The 18,664-nt window shown below is 52.6% G+C and overlaps 1 protein-coding gene and 6 non-coding genes across 7 annotated transcripts; 4 read left to right on the top strand and 3 right to left on the bottom strand.

The window, feature by feature from the left end:
* Nucleotides 1–7,400: 7,400 nt before the first annotated feature.
* TRNAR-UCG (transfer RNA arginine (anticodon UCG)) lies at nt 7,401–7,473 on the top strand. The gene has a single exon. It is a non-coding gene; the product is annotated as a tRNA-Arg (tRNA).
* Nucleotides 7,474–7,680: 207 nt separating this feature from the next.
* TRNAR-CCU (transfer RNA arginine (anticodon CCU)) lies at nt 7,681–7,753 on the top strand. Its single transcript has one exon. It is a non-coding gene; the product is annotated as a tRNA-Arg (tRNA).
* A 2,760-nt stretch (nt 7,754–10,513) lies between these two features.
* On the top strand, nt 10,514–10,586 carry TRNAR-UCG (transfer RNA arginine (anticodon UCG)). Its single transcript has one exon. It is a non-coding gene; the product is annotated as a tRNA-Arg (tRNA).
* A 395-nt stretch (nt 10,587–10,981) lies between these two features.
* On the bottom strand, nt 10,982–11,054 carry TRNAR-CCU (transfer RNA arginine (anticodon CCU)). Its single transcript has one exon. It is a non-coding gene; the product is annotated as a tRNA-Arg (tRNA).
* A 298-nt stretch (nt 11,055–11,352) lies between these two features.
* On the top strand, nt 11,353–11,425 carry TRNAR-CCU (transfer RNA arginine (anticodon CCU)). The gene has a single exon. It is a non-coding gene; the product is annotated as a tRNA-Arg (tRNA).
* An 825-nt stretch (nt 11,426–12,250) lies between these two features.
* Nucleotides 12,251–12,323, bottom strand: TRNAR-UCU (transfer RNA arginine (anticodon UCU)). Its single transcript has one exon. It is a non-coding gene; the product is annotated as a tRNA-Arg (tRNA).
* Nucleotides 12,324–12,774: 451 nt separating this feature from the next.
* On the bottom strand, nt 12,775–15,944 carry MRPL58 (mitochondrial ribosomal protein L58). The gene is made up of 6 exons (XM_074160229.1): nt 15,755–15,944; nt 15,342–15,378; nt 14,388–14,447; nt 13,665–13,747; nt 13,389–13,558; nt 12,775–13,094 (listed from the first exon to the last, which is right to left on the bottom strand). The coding sequence occupies exons 1-6, from the start codon at nt 15,920–15,922 to the stop codon at nt 13,010–13,012; spliced, it is 603 nt and encodes a 200-aa protein (XP_074016330.1). The 5' UTR covers nt 15,923–15,944; the 3' UTR covers nt 12,775–13,009.
* Between the last annotated feature and the right edge of the window lie 2,720 nt (nt 15,945–18,664).

Genomic DNA, 18,664 nt, shown 5'->3' with positions numbered 1-18,664 from the left:
AACCACGTGGTGCAGGGAATGTCGTTCTGCTGTTGCAGGCAAAGAGTTCCTCAGGAGTTGAGTGTATAAAGCCTTTTGAGATGCTGGAGTGTATTTAGTAGCGAGCTGGGACGCAGTGGGAGATGTCTCTAGTTTTACTGGCAGAGATCTAGGGATGTTTTCTAGTTGTCTGTGATGGTTTAGGTGCAGCTAATTGCAAAAGGAGTCGAAGGACTGTAAATGTGTTGAGAGAACTTTTTTTTTTTTTTTAAATTATTTTTTTTAAACATCCCAAGTATCGCCCCATTAACCCTGGCGATCCTATTGTTATCTCTGTCCTGGGTTTCTGAATGATGCGGATCTCACTGAAACTCACAGAAACAATAGTGCAAACGCTTTAGACTTGGTTGTTTTATTTAATTCTCTGAGGTGGAATTCTTAAATGCCTTTTCCCAGAATCGAATTGCCTCCGTAAGAGAAGGGCCTTACCTCCTGTTTCTGATGGTCATGTTTGTGATAACAATTCCTGATGGATAGAACGAACTACTTATCCCCCAGTTTCACAGCTGTTTTATTCAAATACTTTGCTGGCCCACAGAATATTTTAAGAACATGTAGTTCTGATCAACTGGAGTACAGAGCAGGAAGCGTGCAGATCTCATACCCTGTGGGTTTGGGTTTTTAATTTTACTTTTATTTTATTTAGGCAACTGAAACAACTGCAGCTGTATGAATCAAGCAGGAAAAAAAAATTGCAGTGGAGGGGTCAGAAGCGATACAAGGGAGAACAACTGAATGAGCACTGCACGGAGCTGGTCTCTAGCTGCTCCATTTTATAGAAATAATAGCGAAAAAAAACAAGGAGAGGAAGAAGTGACTGTAGAGAAGCACCTTCTCCAGCACCGGCAGAAACGGGTCCTGCTCCTGTGGTTGCCAGCAGGGCTTGGCTGGTTGTCCTTTCCCCTGGCCCTTGGGCAGGTTCAGCAGCTGGGTGCCCTCCTTGGCCAGGTGTTTGATCCTCTGGTTGGTCACGGCTGTCATGGCCAGCTCGGTGCGCACCTCTGCGAACAGCGGATAGTGTGTGTTGGTAAAGGAGGGGCTGGTGGGTGACTGCCAGGACTGATCCTGCCCAGGGCACTTGGTTGCCCTGAGGAAATCCACCCTCACCCCAAGGAACCGGCAGGAAAGCACGGGCGACCTGACCTGCTTGTTTAAGAGGTTACGGGTGGCCTTACCTGGTTGGAAGCTTCCAAGAGCCTTGTTTAAGCGCAGGGATTTGTGCTGCTGGTGCAACAGGAAGAAGGTGTCTAAGACGGCCATGATCATGAGCAGGAAGGTGCCTAAGAAGAATACCACTGCAAACGATATGAAAACAAAGAAAACCCTTCATAACTGGCTTAATTTTCTTGAACATAATCCTGGCTGTGGTCAGTAGCCGGGTGGGGAAGGGGGGATATTTGTAACTGCAGCAAGCTGATAAAGCTCAGCTGTTCATGACTTCAGTGTTCATGAACGTGTCCCTCAATGCCCCAAAGACCTTCCTTAGGGTTGGTACCTGTGTAAAAATCAGTTAGTTTTTACTCAATAAAGGTGGGTACCTATCACAGGTGGTTTGTTGGAGGAAGTTGGCAGGATGTTGTTGAGAATCACGGCTAACATGGAGCTGCCGAGGATGATGGCGATCTGGAAACTGATTTTCTCCTCGAGAGAGCTGGGTCCGAACAGCACAGCCATATCCAGCAGATACAGGGCGCACGTCGGGAGGATCAGGTTCAAAATATACAGAGTGGGTCGTCTCTCCATGGAAATCTGTTAAAGATGGACAACATTTAGGTGAGCAGAAGATAAGTTACTGTGTTGGGTGAACGCTTGTTTCCTAATGTAGAAAATCGTCTTGTTTCATACCACGTAGGTGATCATAGAAAATTGTTCGTTGTCCAGCTGTTCCATGTATTCAATGATGCTCAGGTTGGTGAACTTCCACTCTCCGTCAGTTAGGAAGTAACTCTGGCTGTCTTTCATCATCTCAGCTGGTGACCGTCGTGTCTTCATGACAAGGTCTGTTACTGCTTGGGCAGGATGCAGAGGAGGAGAGAAGTCACAGAATTTAGGTATTTATTACAGGTCAGCTATTTTCTCTCCCAACCAGGGGTGCGTGCAGATGGGGAAAGGCAACGTTTCTCGCACTGCTGGGGTTTCTTAGCCCATCAGGGAGAAATTAAAAGGGACTTGGGTCTAGAGGCTTGGCTGGGCCTCTGGGAACGTGGATCAGAGGGGGAAATCTATGGTGAATTAGGACAGTTGTCCTTTGTGGGTGGGAGCTGGAGGGTTTCGTGTCACCTCTACTCATTTTTCCACCCTTCCTGTTGGTATGAACTCTGATTGCAGTTTGGATCCCTGAAACTGTCCTTAATTCCCTTTCGTTTCCATGGCCTTCAGGGTATGTTTAAAGATCAGTCCTGCAAAATTGTATGGGACCAAGTAGCCTTGTCGCAGGAAGCCTCCAAGTCTCTTGGCTTGTAGAGAACAGTCCCCGGGGGGACTTGCCACAGAACATCCGGATGCTTCCAGAGACATTGCTGGGAAACATGCCAAAACAGAATCACAGTGTTTTTAGCTCATTTTTCCCTGGTGTTGCTTGACCTCAACCCTGCTAACCCAGCGTGAGTGTGTGGTGCTGCTATAAGGGAACCCAGGAGTTAGCCGGGGTCCATCTCATCTATTCCTCCTTCTGCAAATTTAGCCCAGCTGTGGTAAAACTCAGCTTCCTGCTGTACCTGGGTAGAGGTATGAAGCTACGGTCAAATTGCATATCTGGGTGTCAAAGGGAAACTTGAGGATCATCAAGCTGCACGTTAAGGTGACCTGGAAGGGCTGGGTGGAGTTGAAGCTGCCGTTGTGCATCACGACCATATAATCCAGGTTCGAGTTTTGCCCGTTCACTCTGGGGGAAACAAGAGCGGAGAGTGACCGAGCTCCATGATGCTGCAGTGTTCCTCAGTCCCACAACAGCCCGGGCTGTAAGCGTCCTTTCGGGGGGGGGCTCTGCACTGTCACCCAGCCTGGGGAAGTGGCAGTGAGGGGAGGAAACCTGGGGCTTGAAGAAGGGCTGGTGGGAGCCTCTGGGCTAAGGTTTGTAGGAGCTCTGCACCTCCTGAGGAAGCTCCTGCTCCTCTCCCCTCTGCTTCCCCCTCTCAGCTGGGGTAGGGGCTCATTTCTGGGTCTGTTGTGCTGCAGAGCTGCCTTCCCCCCCCCCCCCCCCCCCCCCAAAGAGCCAGCGGTGGCGCCCGTCCCTCTGTCAGACCCACAGGGCTCTGTCCTGCATCTTACAACAAACCACCAAGGGTCATTCCATTCCACGGCATTGCTGGTCTCTGCCGCTCCCTCAGCTTCAGCTACAGCCCAGGTGGGACGTTCCTGGAGATGTTTCAGTATTACAGAGCCACAAAGTGCTTTGGATAAACTGCGGTCGCCGTTAATCTAAATTACAAGGTTCTTGGTTACAGAGAGCTCATGGGAATGACTTTTAACCATATGGGTTTATCCCATTTCCTACACCAATACCGACAGCTTGCATCCATCGTGTTTTTCTTAAGCCAGTAGATAAAAATGAAAGGGGAACCTACCGCTCTAATATGAAGACGGGGGGAGACCAATACGTATTCGTGGGCAGAATGATTCTGGAAATGTTACAGAAATCCTGCGGGTCCCAGGTCACTAAAGTGTTTTTCCACTCCTGGCGGAAGAAGTTGCAGGAGAGAGATGAGTGCCAGGCTCAGCCCCAGCCATCGTGCTGGGCATCACAGGGGAGAAACGCTCTCGAGGGACCTACCAGGTTCAGCACGAAGTAAAAAGTGACCGTCTGGAGTTTTTCGATCTGGAGAAACAAAAGGGAAGGTGTTTAGCTGATTTTCTGAGGTCCATCCAATGCAGAGCCCAGCAGCTATCCCCTGCTGCTCTTGCAGTGGACAGCACAGGTTGCAGAAATGCAGGAGGAGAGCCCAAGGATCTTGGTCCTTCAGCTGAAAAGAAAAGTGGGAGCATACGGTCCAATGGTTTGGAAAAAAAAATAGATTATTGTTAACATTTACATGCCAGTGCCCTGCAAATGCATTGCTCAGCTCCGGTGCTCCTCAGGGGTGTTTTTAGAGCCCGCTATAAAGCAGGCTGTTTGTCCAAACCTGCCTCTGAACTTTTTCCTGGAAGTAGGTGGGAGAAAATACTCCAGATCATCCAAAAATGTTTTCAAGCAGCAGAAAGCTGGAGAAGCAGAAGGGGCTGGTTCTCGTCCCCGTGGCCTTGCTGGCCCAGCCCTGCCTGGCAGAAGGCTCAGATCCCAACCTAACAATTGCCCAGTTTTCTTTTATAACGACTCGAGAGGAGTTTTGTGTCCTTACCACAGAGAGAATGGCCACCAGCATAAAATCCATCTTCACTTCCAGAGGCTCCTTCAGGTTTGTCTTGGGCAGTATGTGTGCGTGCAGCTTGCTGTGAGAGGAGACGTTCAGGTGCTCGACAACATCGTAGTAGGTGCAGATGTGCCTCGGGGTGGCCCCTGCTAGAAAAAAAAAAAATAAAAAAAATAAATCCACTGGAATCAGAAAAGGATCGGGTGAGATCTCAACCCATGGGAGAGAGATGCATCGAAAGAGAAAGCGTGTGGAGTGGTGGATGTGCAAAACATCCTTAACGCAGGTGAATCCCTTCTCAGGTGGATGAGAACAGAATTCCTTAAAGCTCTTCTATTCCTCCTGGACTTACCTGCCCCGAGAGCAAAGGTGAGGATAGCTACAAAAGCTCGCTGCATCGTCTCCTGCTTCCAAATAAGGAGGCAAATGGTACCGTGTGTCTTATGAACAGTTCCAGGACGCGTCATTTCTTATGTAGAAGTTGATTTGATATTTATTAATGAGGGATGGATATTTTGTAAACAGAAGCTAGACTTTTTATGTATTTATTTGCATTGGAAGGAAGAATTTGCTAATGGTTTGATGCACTCAGCTGGCTCTTGGGAGCAGCCTTTAGTTGTGGTAAAGGAAAAAATAAGGTCATTAAAAAAAAAACCCAACAATTTGAGGGAGAGGAAAAGAAAGGGCCAATCTCCACGAAGAAAAGGCGAGGAGCCAGAGCCACTCAGAAACAAATCTTGTCTCATTTAGAGGGCTGAGAGTCTGCTGCAACCCCACTAAAATGGAATAGGAATTAGTGCTTGTGTGACGGGAGGGGAGCCGGGGAGGCGGAGGAGAGGCTGCTCTCCTTCGAGCCCTGTCCTGCTCCACCGCAGCCCAGGCTGGGGGTGTCAGCGTGTCCTCATTTCCCAAAGCACCCAGCCTTTCACACATTTTCTGTTTCTGCCTCCTTGCTGTTCTCCCGTGCTCTCAAGGTTCTTCTCCAAGTCCCCACAGTTAAGATGAAAGGCTCAGAGATTTATTTTTTACACCTCTGTTCGTCTTTCATTCAGCCACCCTCCTCTTCATCACTGCCTTTTTTTTTTCTGCTGTGATTGCAGTGATACCTCCAGGTGCTCGAAGTGATGGTTCCTTTGTGGGGCAGCGGCTCCAATTCTTGTGTGCTTGGAAAGTCCTGTCCCGCTGGGACATCACAGATGGCCCTTTATTACTGCGGCCTCTGGTTGTGTCTGAGGTAGGAGGTGGGAAGCGTATGGGCCATGAGACAGGGTTTGAAACAGATATTAGGGGCACGAGGAGAAGTAGGGGTGACCTCTCTGCTGGGGCTTGAGGGTTGTGTTGGTTGTAGGAGCTTATGCTGGCGGGTGACAGTGTCACTAGAGGTGGGACAATGTTGAGCCCCCCGAATGGGGCTCTAGAGGTGACTTGGCCTCCAGCAATCCCCTACATCTGCCAGCAGCTGGTGGGACGTGAATATGTGGGAGCTGCGAATCCGCCCTGTTGCTCTGCAGACTTTTGGTGACCACCGTGTCCTGTCACAGCAAGGTCCTCGGTTCCACTGCACGCTCTGCAGCACATCCTTCCTGCAGCAGCTCACCGCAGGGGACAGAGGCGGGAGGGAAGCTGGACCAGGCTGAGCGAGGCGATGGGATGACTTAGATGCTCAGCGAGAGCCCACACTGCACGGTTATGGTTTGAGAAACCCACAACAATTTACTGTCATTTAGACAAGTATTCTGTCACCCGATGATCCCTCCCCACCTGGGAAGGGGAATTTAGATTTAACAGATTTAATAGAATAAGACTAGATAATTGACATAATTAATAATACTAAAGAACCAGTATTGATCCCAGTACCAATATAAAATGCACAGGGATTATCCTCAGGCCGTTCCATCAGTAGGAAGCTGTGACTAAATAATTAACATTAGTAACACTGAAGAACCAATATTGATCCCGATACCAATATAAAATACACAAGGATTATCCTGAGCCCATTCCATCAGCAGGAGGCCGTGCACTCCCAGCGGGGACAGCCAATGTGGGACACTGCGAGCGCTGTGGCTTCGGGAGGACGGGAAGGGCTCAGGGCTCCAGCACCAGGACAAGGAGTTCTCAGGATGGCAGCCATCAAGGGAGAGAGAAAACTTCTCAGTAAACTTTCTAATTTATATTGAACGTGACGTTCATGGTATGAAATAACCCTGTTGGCAGCTCAGGGCAAGTGCCCGGGTCTCGCTCCTCCTCGTCCCCACACCTGGGGAGCTGGAAAACACCCAGACCTTGGAACGCACCCCCCAGAGCTGGGGGGGGAGCTGTAAAGTAAATATTGTCACCAACGCAGAGACCAGAGTCTTCTGAAAGTGCGGTTTTCCCAAGCATGAGCAGGATGCACCCATGCAGCACCCCGCTTCTGCCTCTCCCCCGCGAAGCCCCCAGCCCTGGCTGCGGGACTGTCCCCCCGCTCCAGCGGCGATGGCAGCCGGTGGGTCCCACGCTGGGTCTGGCTGCGGAGGGTCCACCCCCAGCACCGCCCGCGGACCCCGGTGGGACCCAGGGGGAGGGTGGGCTTGATGGGACTGTTTAGTATGAGGAAGAGGAGGCTGAGGGGAGACCTCATCACTCTGTACAACTACTTGAAAGGACACTGTAGAGAGGTTGGTGCTGGTCTCTTCGCACAGGTAATTAATGACAGAACAAGAGGGAATGGCTTCAAGCTCCAACAGGGTAGGTTTAGACTGAACATCAGGAAAGAATTTTTCACAGAAAGAGTGGTCGGGCATTGGAACAGGCTGCCCAGGGAGGGGGTTGAGTCACCATCCCTGGGTGTGTTTAAGAGACGTTTAGATGTGGTGTTGGGGGATATGGTATAGGGGAGAACTTTGTAGAGTAGGGTAGATGGTTGGACTCGATGATCCCAAGGGTGTCTTCCAACCTGGATGATTCTATGATGCTGGGGGTTGGCAGCATCGCCGGGGGTTGGGGGGTGGGGGTGGGTCCGATTTCTCCGGCGACCGCGTGGCCTAATGGATAAGGCGTCTGACTTCGGATCAGAAGATTGAGGGTTCGAGTCCCTTCGTGGTCGGACCTTTTCCGCCCCCCACTTTTAAACCCGCTTCCAGCTTTTCCCACGTCTCCCTTCTCCTCTCCTCGCTCCCCGTTCCCGGTGCAGCCCGGACACCTCCTCTCCCCCCGCCTCTGCGGCCCCGGGGCCGGTCCCGCCCGGGTCCCACGCACCGGCGCGGCGCGGGGTCGCGGCCGTTCCCGCGGGCCGGGGCGCGCGCCCTGCGCAGCCCCAGTGGCCTAATGGATAAGGCACTGGCCTCCTAAGCCAGGGATTGTGGGTTCGAGTCCCATCTGGGGTGAGCAGCTCCCCTTTTTGGTGGCGCCAACCCCGTTTTTCCTGCTCTTTCTCCCAGTTTTAGTGCCGCCAGCCCCGCGCAGCGCTGCCGGGCCTCCTCCTGCTCCTGCTGCCTGGCGGGCGCTGGCTTTGGCCGCTTGGTGGGAAGACATTCCCCATCCCCGGTGGCAGATGTCAATTTAGGAGATTAAGGCACCAGGAAAACCCAGAAGGGGGAATAAACCGGCGCTGCTGAGTGTGTGTGGGTGAGCGCAGCCACTGGAGCCAGGGCTCGCAGAGGGGGAGACTGAAGAGGAGGTCGGGGTGGGTCACGACGGGCGTTTCGGGGCAGTGACATCCCCACGGCAGCTCTGGGTGCTCTCGCTGTGCCAACATTTGTGGTGCACGATGCTCTCCTGTCCTGGTTTGAGCCACATGGGACTAATTAATCTTCCAATGCTTGGAAAAACTGCACTTTTAGAAGACTCAAGTGTCGGAATTTGTGAAAATGTTTACTTTATAGCCAGCTGTGCTACGTGGGATTCAAGGTCTCAGTGTTTTTGAGCTCACCGTCTGCACGGATGAGGAGCAGCGAGATCCTTCCTGGGTGGGGAGGGGTCATCGGATGACAGAATAATTGGCTAAACGACAATAAATTGTATTGGCTTCCTCAGACCATAACATCTTGGAACAATGTAGTTCTCTGCTCCCGGCCAGCCATCCCAATTTGGATCTCATGGAAAAGGAAGCAACGAGGAGCAGCTACAAACCATCCCAGGCTTCGGTGCGAAGGCAGATGCTTTATCCGGCCGGTGGTGTGGTCCCATGTGCCGAGTGCTCAGGTGAGGCTGTTACTGAGGGAATGACAACCAGCTTTTGCTTTGGGACCCGTTAACGGAATGGTGGGTGTTGGAGGGGTGTTAATGAAAGGATGGTTCTGGCTGGGGCACAGGCATCTTTCGAGGTGCCCCAGAAGGTGCAAAAGCGGAGCAGGTAAAGCTGTTTATTTAGCCTTATCCGGGCAGAGCTGGGTCTGTGTTGGGTCAGGGCCGAGCAGGGAATTTTAGCTGCGTTTTTATACCCTCCGGCTGCTCCCGGTATCATCAGCTGCGTCTGACCCCCAATAAAAAGCCGATTGATGCTGGGGGGACGACTACCTTGCAGGTGTCATGAAACCCTCTTCCCGGAGCAGACCAGGCTCTAACGGGAAGAAAGCTTTACTCCTCCGCCAGAAACCACATCTCCACGTGGGGCTGCTCGTTGGGGTCGCGCAGTTTGGCTGTGCTGCCCCGGGGTCAGAGTCCTCCACGTAAGTGCCTTCGGGGTGATGCCCTCGTGGGTTTGTTGCATTAAAATGCTGCTTGGAGGGTCTTTTTCCTATGGAGTTAATGGATTTTAAAAGGCAGCTGTGGTCAGGGTGATATCACACTAGTAAAACCTAAAGTGAAGTTTCTTTCTAAGTAGTTTTTCTCTGTTAGGTGTGGGAGGAAATGACTCTCCTGCCCGGAAAACAGCAAACCTGCTGAAGCCGTGGACGCTGGCAGCCCCATGCAGCCGAGCTGCAGGTCCCTGTGCTGCTCAGCAAACCCTGCCCGCTCTGGGGGCCGGGGAAAGGGCCAAAGGGGTGCCCCCTGGGTATTACCTGGGACCAGTCAACTTCCACCTCTTTGGGAGACCAGCTTCAGGGCTGTGGTTGAAAGTGTGGCCATCACTGGCGGCTCATTGACGCTGCGGCCATCACACTGAATGCTGTCACAGGAAAGGACAAGTTGTCTCCAGGGACCTGGCTGTCCCCATCCTTCTTCCTTCTCCAGCAATGCCTGACCGTGGCAGTCAAACACTCCTTCTCTCCCGCTTAAGGCTCATACACAGCCTTGGCTGGTTGTGACAGCCTTCAGCCTTGGCTTTGCTTTTCCGTGGGGCTGTGGCAGGGAATCATAGAATGGTTCAGGTTGGAAGGCACCTCAAAGATCATCTTGTTCCAACCCCCTGCCATGGGCAGGGTCACCTCCCACCAGACCAGCTTGCTCAAAGCCCCATCCAACCTGGTCTTGAAGCCCTCCAGGGATGGGGCAGCCACAACTTCTTTGGGCAACCTGGGCCAGGCTCTCACCACCCTCACAAAGAAAAATTTCTTCCTGAGATCTCATCTAAATCTCCCCTCTTTCAGTTTGAAGCCATTACCTCTCGTCCTATCGCTACATGTCCTTCTAGAAAGTCCCTCCCCAGCTTTCCTGTAGGCCCTGGTTAGGTACATAAAGGCCATTTTAAGGTCTTGCTGGAGCCTTCTCTTCTCCAGGCTGAAGAACCCCAACTCTTTCAGTCTGGGACAGCCTGGACTTAGGTTCCTCCAGCAGCTGGAGGGTGACCCCAGCTGCTCTGTGTTGGGGAGTAAATTGCAGGTGTCTCCTGGGTGGTGTCTGCTCTTTGCATTTTGGGTTGCATTTGTGTTCTGAGCTGCTGCTCGAGCAGCAAAGCCGGCAGGAGGTGGGGAGTGTCGCTGCTCCAGCCCTCAGGATTCCTGCGGGGCACAGTCTCCACCAGCACGTATGAGGTAAACTGAGGCTGGAGGGGGGGGGGTGTCCTACAGTGACCTGCTGGCACACGGGGTCCCATGGCAGGGAGGGACCCTCACCCGCTCGCCCCTGTCACCAGTGTTGTGCTGGAAGGAACAGCAGCGATGCCAGGGGAGATGGGAGCATGGGGGCAATGCACAGGGGGTGTCAGGAACACCCATGGAGCCCCCCCCGCTCTCTGGCACTGTCCCCCAAATGGAGTTATGGGGGACCACGTGGCCTAATGGATAAGGCGTCTGACTTCGGATCAGAAGATTGAGGGTTCGAGTCCCTTCGTGGTTGTTTTAAAACCACGTGAGATCCTCCAATCGTTTAATTTCCTGTCGCGGGTGGGGGGGGGTGATGGCGATCGACCCCCCCCCCCGCGGGGTAAGTGGGGCAAAACCCCGAGGGGACGCGCCCCTGCTGTGGGGCCAGATTTGGGGTAGGATCTTCACGGGGGGGGAGCTCCTGGGGCGATTCGTGGCCCCGCTGTGTCTTCACTGGGGTGGAGGTGAATCGGAGCCGGGCTGAGCCCCAGCTGCGGCCCTTTAGCGTGGGGGGGGCGGGGGGTGAAAGGGTGAAGGCCGTCCCGGGACGGGACTTTTCACCGCTGCAGGGGGTGCCCGGTGAGGGGCTGGGGGGGAGGCACAGGGGTCTGTGGGTGCGGGGTGGGGGGGCTTGAAAAAAGCGGCTGCTACCCCAGGTGGGACTCGAACCCACAGTCCCTGGCTTAGGAGGCCAGTGCCTTATCCATTAGGCCACTGGGGCCGCGCGAGAGCCTTGTCCCCGCCCCCCCCCCTCCGCGTTGTGTCCCGGGTGGGGGTGTCCGGAGCGAACAGACCCTCGCTCGGGGCGGCGGCGCTTTGCACCGGGGACCGGCGGTTTTACCGGGCGATGGCGGGAGGGGAGCTGCGTGGCTCGGGGGGGTGTCACCCCTCCCTCTCGGGGACATTCAGGACCCCCATGGGCTGCGGGGGACCCCCCCCCGTCCCGTTACGCCGCGGTCGCGCTCCTCTCCGGCCATTAGAGAGTTAAGTTAAGGCACCAAAAAATACATCCTTGCGGAGCCCCAGTGGCCTAATGGATAAGGCACTGGCCTCCTAAGCCAGGGATTGTGGGTTCGAGTCCCATCTGGGGTGACTCTTTTCTGCTCCGGGCATCCGCGCTGCCTCTCCCAGCTCAGGGGTGGTGGTGGGGGGGTGGGCTTTGCGCTGGGGTGATGGGCGAGACCCCCCCAGGCACCCTCGTCCCCAGGCTCCCGGCAGCCTGAGGACAGGTGAGATGGGGGTTTCTTGGTTTTACCGAATGGATCTTGGAATAGGTTTTTTGATCCCTGAAGTGCTCATCTCCTCTGAACCTTAGTGTCTCCAAGGCTTTAAGCTAAATCTTGGAAATCTTACCGTAAAATGAGGGGAGGGAGACCCCAGCAGCAGGGTGGTACATGGCAGGGAGGTCTCCTGGTCACAGGGGTCTTGGCAGAGGCTGTTGCTGTCCCAACTGCTGTTCGTGTGATGACTTTCAGTGTCAGAAATATGCCCAAAGCAGCGACACCCCCCTTTGCTTGTAATGGACACCTTTGCCTGTGGGAAGGGGGGGGGCTGGCAGTCACCCCCTTCCCCTGCAGGGAAGCTTTAGGCAGGTTTTAGTTTATTTTTGCTGCCCTCACACAGAGGTGGAGGCGGCCAGCCTGGCCCCAGGGTGCCTCGGTGTTGCTCCTGCATCCCCCGGGCAGCTCATTTTGGGGAGGAGGTGGGATTTGAGCTCTCTGCATTTTGCTGATGTAAATGCTGGAGCGGGTAAGGGCAGAACTCAAAAGCTCCCCTTCCCAGGCGGGACCAGGCAGGAGAGGTGGGAGCATCAGAGCCCACACATCTCACTGTGCCCTGGTGAAAACCCAGGGAGCAGCAGAAAAACACCTTGCCCTCTTATTTGGGTTTTGTTCTTAAAACAGGACCACCTCTCCTCACCCCAGGTGGGACTCGAACCCACAATCCCTGACTTAGAAGGCCAGTGCCTTATCCATTAGGCCACTGGGGCCTTGTAAAAACATGAAAAAAGTGTAATTTCACTATCTTTGAGGTCCACTGGGGAGCAGCTCCTGAAGCCTGTAAGACTCAGCTGAGGTTTTTTTGGTTCCACCTCGAGGGCCAGAAGGCTCCTGTACTTACAGGGTGGTTTCTGAACAGGGAGCAACTGCCTCCTGCCAAATTCCTGCCATGGCTTTAGGTTAATTTAACAAATTGACATGCTCTCTTTTTTGGTTAGGAAAAAAAAAAATACGCCCAAAACTGAAATTTGAGAAAACCATTTGCTTGAAATGGTGAATAATCTCTTTGCTATTTAGATATGCAATTAGACTGCTTTTACTCTTCCCTTTCTTCCCCCCCCAAATCTACTGCTGCCTATGTGATCAGCAGCAGAGGGTGCTCTCACAGAGCAGAGGGGTTGGATGAAGGGAACAAAGAGTAATAATAAAAAAAAAGCAGCTGACAAAAAAATCTGAATTTTTAGTTTCTCTCAAACACGAACAGTAATTTTTCTGCAAAATGATTGACAGGCTGTCACAGTATATCACTATGTTCAAAAGGAAATGTTAAATATTTTTATTTACACTTTCAGACCATTTTTATTCAATACAGCTCATGAGTTTAGCATCACCTACAGCTGCCAATGCCATTTCTTTAAAAAGACAGGTACGTCAAGGACTTCGATCTCTGCTGTTCTCAGTCAAAGTCTGCTTTCCTGCTCTGTTTTAGACTTGAGTGCATCTTTTTCTGTCGTAGTCGTTCACGGTTCATTTTTTCCACCCTAAAACAAAATGAGAAGATCCTTTAGTGTACAAATAAAACATTTAACTATTCAACTTTGAGCACAGTTATAATGTAGATTCGATGAGCTGGCAAATGTCCACAAACAAAACAAACAGTCCTTGTTCTTGGGATGGTACCCAGGAAAGCAGTTAAGATCTAATGGACCAGTGATTATTTTATTTTTAAAAAAGGAAATCCAATTGAGTACGATATTTTAAAGAGGCTGGAAACTAAATCATGGAACGTGACAATCTGAATCCATTTCGCATAAAGGCCATTTCAATAAGGATACCTCTCTATGAGTTTCTGTGTAGTCTCCTTAGACACCACCTTTGGTGTCTCTGTGGCCTCCGTGACCATGGTTCTGATTTTTTCTAGACAAATCGCCAGATTCCTCATTTGGTAGCGACTCTCTTCAGAGTTCACAATCAGCTCACCAGCTCGGTTTATCTTATTCCTGTGCTGAAGAGGGAAAACTGAGATGTGATCACCAAAACCTCGTTAGATTTGTCACGTTCTGGCTGGAAGTGTGACATTTAACCCGTGGCTGGAGGGGGAGGGTAGTTACCATTGATGCCATTTTTTCCCTTGTAGCTTCTGGAATCCAGTCTGCTGACGCCAGGTGGAACCGAACTTCTGCCTTGCTATTCACTGGAAGGAAAAACAGGAGCATTTTTTCAATGTAATGGCTCATCTTCCTAAGCCTTACAAGATAATTTAGTCTGTTTACTGCTGGCTTTGATCATAGGATGATTCCAGTATTCATTTCCTGAAAGATCACAATGTTTTTCTTGCTGTATTTTTACATACCACTCTACAAGACAAACTCTTTAATTTTTTCTGGATACTCTATCATCTTATTTGCCTTCTAGACACTACAAGATTTATTGCTATTGCCAGGCACTAACTACCTTATTTTTATCAGCAACAGCAAAACAGGAACTATTTTTAGTTTATTTGAATTAAGCTGAGAATTTATTGCACTGTAAAGTTTCAGAATCCACTTGGCTTGGTGTATGTTGGATTAACCAAAATTGATTAGACAGAAGTGGTGTTTTGTGTGACACATGTAGCAGCAACAATCCCAGTAGGAATGTTTCTAGGAGAAGCCAATATGGTACCACTGGTCTCCAGTATTGTGAAGACTTAGAAGTTCTGTTAAAATGTAGGGTCATGACAATAAGAAATGAGCACCAGGCAGTGCTCTTGAATTTCAAGCTCCCAAGCACCACAAAGTCTAAAGAAACAACTTTAATATTAGGATTTTCCATTCAAGGTCTCTCTCTCTCACCTTTATTGACGTTCTGTCCCCCAGGGCCACTGCTCCGGCAGTAGGACACGGTCAGGCGCGCTGGAAGAGAAGATGGGCAGCGTGCTGACCTGGGGACACGGCCACGGACAGTTCTGCAGTGATCGGGGACGATCCAGGCTGCAGCACGTTGCCCCAAAGGATGCCTGTGCCCCAGCACTGCTTTTGCTTTGTGTGCTGAGTCCAGGCTCTGAAGCCTGGAGCCTAAGCCACCTCCAGGTGTATGAGGTCTATGTGGCACCACAGGGGGGGTCTGGGAGGGGTTTATGGGGGAGATGTGGGAGGTCTGGGGGGGTTTATGGGGTCTGTGGGAGTGGATGTGGGAGATCTGGAGGGGTTTATGGGGTCTGTGGGAGCGGATGTGGGAGATCTGGGGGGGTTTATGGGGTCTGTGGGAGCGGATGTGGGAGGTCTGGAGGGGTTTATGGGGACTGTGGGGGTGGATGTGGGAGATCTGGAGGGGTTTATGGGCTCTGTGGGGGTGGATGTGGGAGATCTGGAGGGGTTTATGGGGTCTGTTGGGGTGGATGTGGGAGATCTGGGGGGGTTTATGGGCTCTGTGGGGGTGGATGTGGGAGATGTGGAGGGGTTTATGGGCTCTGTGGGGGTGGATGTGGGAGATCTGGAGGGGTTTATGGGGTCTGTGGGGGTGGATGTGGGAGATCTGGGGGGGTTTATGGGCTCTGTGGGGGTGGATGTGGGAGATCTGGGGGGGTTTATGGGCTCTGTGGGGGTGGATGTGGGAGATCTGGGGGGGGTTTATGCGGTCTGGGAGGGATGTGGGAGGTCTGCGGGGGCTTATAGGGTCTCTAAGGGTGGATGTGGGAGGTTTGGGGGGGGTCTGTGGTGGATTTGGGAGATCTGAGAGGGGGTTTATGGGGTCTGTGGGAACCAGGCATCGGGACCCAGGTCTGTTTTGGGGGAAGACAGACTCACCCAGGGGGATGTCGAGGGCGCCCGGCTGCGTCTCCTCCTGCAAAACACGGCGGGGTGCCCGCGTTAGGCGCTGGGGCGAGGCAGGGCCACCCCCCCGGGGGCTTCGGACGGACCCCGAGCGCCCCCGGGGAGACAGTCCCGTCCCGGCGGCTGCCTGGCCCCGCCCTTTGTGGTCAGCCCCGCCCACCCCAATAACAGCCTAGTGGACCAAGCCCCGCCCACTCCACCAGGATACTATTGCGCTAAGCCCCGCCCCTATGAGTAGCCCCGCCCACTCCAACAACGTATTGCGCTAAGCCCCGCCCACTGACCAAGCCCACCAGCTGTCACTCAGGTGCTAAAACCCACACCCGCACTAAGCCCCGCCCCTCGCTCGTCTTCCTGCCCCCCCCATCCTCCCCGGCCCCACTCACCGGGGCGCTGGCGGTGCCCTCCTTGTCCCCGTCCCTCCGCGGCGGGTACAGCTTGTCCAGGCTGTAGGCGCTCCGGTATTCGGTCCCGGCGGCGGCCCGCTGCGAGAACCGGGCGGCGAGAAGCTCCAGCGGCGGCCGCCACAGGCCTCGTAGCGTGTGCGCCGCCATCTTGGCTCCCGCCGTGCGCCTCCGCCACGGCGTCCCCACGGAAACGGCGGCCGGGCCTCGCGTTCCGGGGCGGGGCCTGCGAGAGTGGGGGTGTCGGTGGGGATATATGGGCTGTGTGGGGAAGACGTGGGGTGTGTGTGGATGCGTGGGATCTGTGGGGTGTGTATGGGAGGTCTATGGGCGGTCTATGGGCTACCGCAGGGGGATGTAGGAAAACTGAGGGGTCTATGGGGTCTGTGGAGCACTGGGAGGTGGGGGGTGTCTATGGGCCGGATGGGGGAGGTCTGTGGGGCACTGTGTGGGGAGTGTAGGAGGTCTGGGAGGGTTTATGGGTTGTGTGGGGCACCATGGGGGGATGTGGGAGGTCTGGGGGAGTGTCTGTGGGGTCTGTGTGGTACTGTGGGGGGGATGTGGGGTCTGTGGGTCACCATGGGGAGATGTGGGACGTCTGGGGGAGTGTCTGTGGGGCACTGTGGGGGGGATGTGGAGGTCTGAGGGAGTGTTTAAGGGGTCTGGGGGGCACCATGGGGGTATGTGGGAGTGTCTGTGGGGCACTGGTGTGTGTGTGGGAGGTCTGGGAGTGTGTAAGGGGTCTGTGGGGCACCATGGGGGGATGTGGGAGGTCTGGGGGAGTGTTTATGGGGTCTGAGGGGTGCTGAGGCAGGCCCTGCTGTGGGAGATGGTGGGATGGCTGGGGATGAGGATGCTGGGGTGAGGTGGTCATGGGGTGACCCGTGTGGGAGGCCCTGGGGCAGATTCCAGGGGCTGATTTGGGCAGGTCATTTGTAGCTCCTCAGGGCACAGGCAGTGGTGGGGGACAGTGTGCTCCCCCCTGCACCTCACACCTCCTGAGCTGAGTGGCGACGGATGTAAAAGTGAAGATGCAGCCAGCATTTTTTATGTCGTCTCTAGTTTTTCCACCTGGGATGTTTCAGATTTTTATCTGCTCAAGAGTGCTAGAAAGTTATATATACATGTACGTATATGTATAATTATGGTTTTTTAATGCTGTTACAGCAGTACGTACGTGTTTCCAGGTCTGTAAAAGACGCCAAGGTGGAAGAGGGATGCAGGGGAGTGAAGAACTTGTGGAAATCCTTCAGCTCTTACTCCCGTGGGAGCTGTCAGGTCGGCTTGACAAGAAGGGTGTGCGTTGGAGAGGGGCAGGGATTGCTATTTCTGGCAGCAGGAAAATGCACAGGCAGGGATGGGGCCATCATTAGCTCAGGTGTTTTGATAGGAGCTGACGATCTTTTGTTTAAAACTGTGGGTGAACTGAAAATGGGTGTTTTGAAGCCGATAGAAAGACAATGTGTGATTGAGGATCTGAACTGGGTCCCATCTAGATAATCAGTGCAATATCAGGAAACTCACTCCTTGGGAAAGGAGCAGGTCCCATACATTGATGGTCTGTCTGTCCTGGCTGCAGCTGAGCAGCACTTGGGGGCCAATGAGGGCTCCACACTTTGTTTTAGTCAAATCTCCATGTCCCGGGGTTGTTCTGCTCTACTTACCCTGTCCAAACTCGGCTGAAAACGAGATGCTTTAAGGAAAAAAACCAGAACTGTCAAGAGACAAATCATGCCATCTGGTGACCTTAATTTCTAACAGGGAACAGGTAAATGTTTGTGATTTGTAGCCAGAGGGATGGGTAAAATATCCAAAGCAGAATGACTCATTTTACCAACTGTTGTCAAACACATCGGCGTTGTGCTGGTAACATGCCAAGGACGGTGTCGGTGTGTGGCACACAGAGGGGCTGGGAAAGGAGCTTGGAGGTCACACAGTTGAAGCCAGACCCATCTAAAAGGACACTTCTCTGGTTTTGCTTCATTCCTGCGTTACCTGCTGCAGATTCATCCAAAGAGCCTTGGTAAAAGGCAGAATGATCTCCACTTGGCTGGTTGGAAACGGCTCTTCCTGGAAGGCAGGGCTTGGGATGACAAGGTCTTACTTTGACGTGACCCAAGGAGAGCCAAGATCTTGACAGTTAAGCTGGAGACATGACCCGCCTCAGTAGTGAATCTGGCTTAGAGAGCAAGCTCATGCCATCTGGTGATGGTGGTCACTAGTGAGCAAGAGCTGGAAGGAGCCATCCCTAAAATGTGATGCAAAAGCTGATGTGTCCAAGGAGCTGGTCACTCTCTGTGTGAGTGAGGGCACAAGCCATTAATGTAGGAGCAAGTCGGGGCTTTGAGAGACCTTCCAGAAGGTCTCAGCTCCTATAAGAGAGGGGAAACTGCTGAATTGGGAAATCTCCTCTGTGAGAGTTCAAGCTCTGTAAACTCGTTGGATGTGTGCTTCAAGTGGTCCATCCCTATGGATGGGTGCTTTTCTGAAGGGTTATTCTAACTGCTGGTAAAGCCAGGAGCCAGACTAGGTCTGGTGGAAATGCAATTGTCTCATTGTCACCTTTCAAATTCAGCATAAAACTGAATTCTTGACGAGCTCTGCCCTTATTGATCTTAATGGTGTGAACTGAATAGGGTTGTTGGTTTTGCCAAATTCTGAAATCAATCATTATTTCCTATTATAGTGTACTTCTCCTCATCCATTTTAATTGCATACAGTGTTTTTCTTTCTGTCTTAAATCAGGGGGGTGAGCTATTAAGTAGCTGCTACTCTCTATTAGCCCAGTTGCTGTGGTGAGCAGTGTGGTTGCTTAATACTCTCTTAATGGAGTTGTGTAGTTTTCCTTGGTGTTTTCAAAGCAATTTGAAAAGTTTAGATAGAAGGTGAGAT

Source organism: Numenius arquata, chromosome 17 (genome assembly GCF_964106895.1).
Source record: "Numenius arquata chromosome 17, bNumArq3.hap1.1, whole genome shotgun sequence".
In the NCBI taxonomy this organism is placed as follows: Eukaryota; Metazoa; Chordata; class Aves; order Charadriiformes; family Scolopacidae; genus Numenius; species Numenius arquata.
The sequence above is the reverse complement of the archived record's forward strand: the minus strand, read 5'-3'. Positions and strand labels throughout refer to the sequence as shown.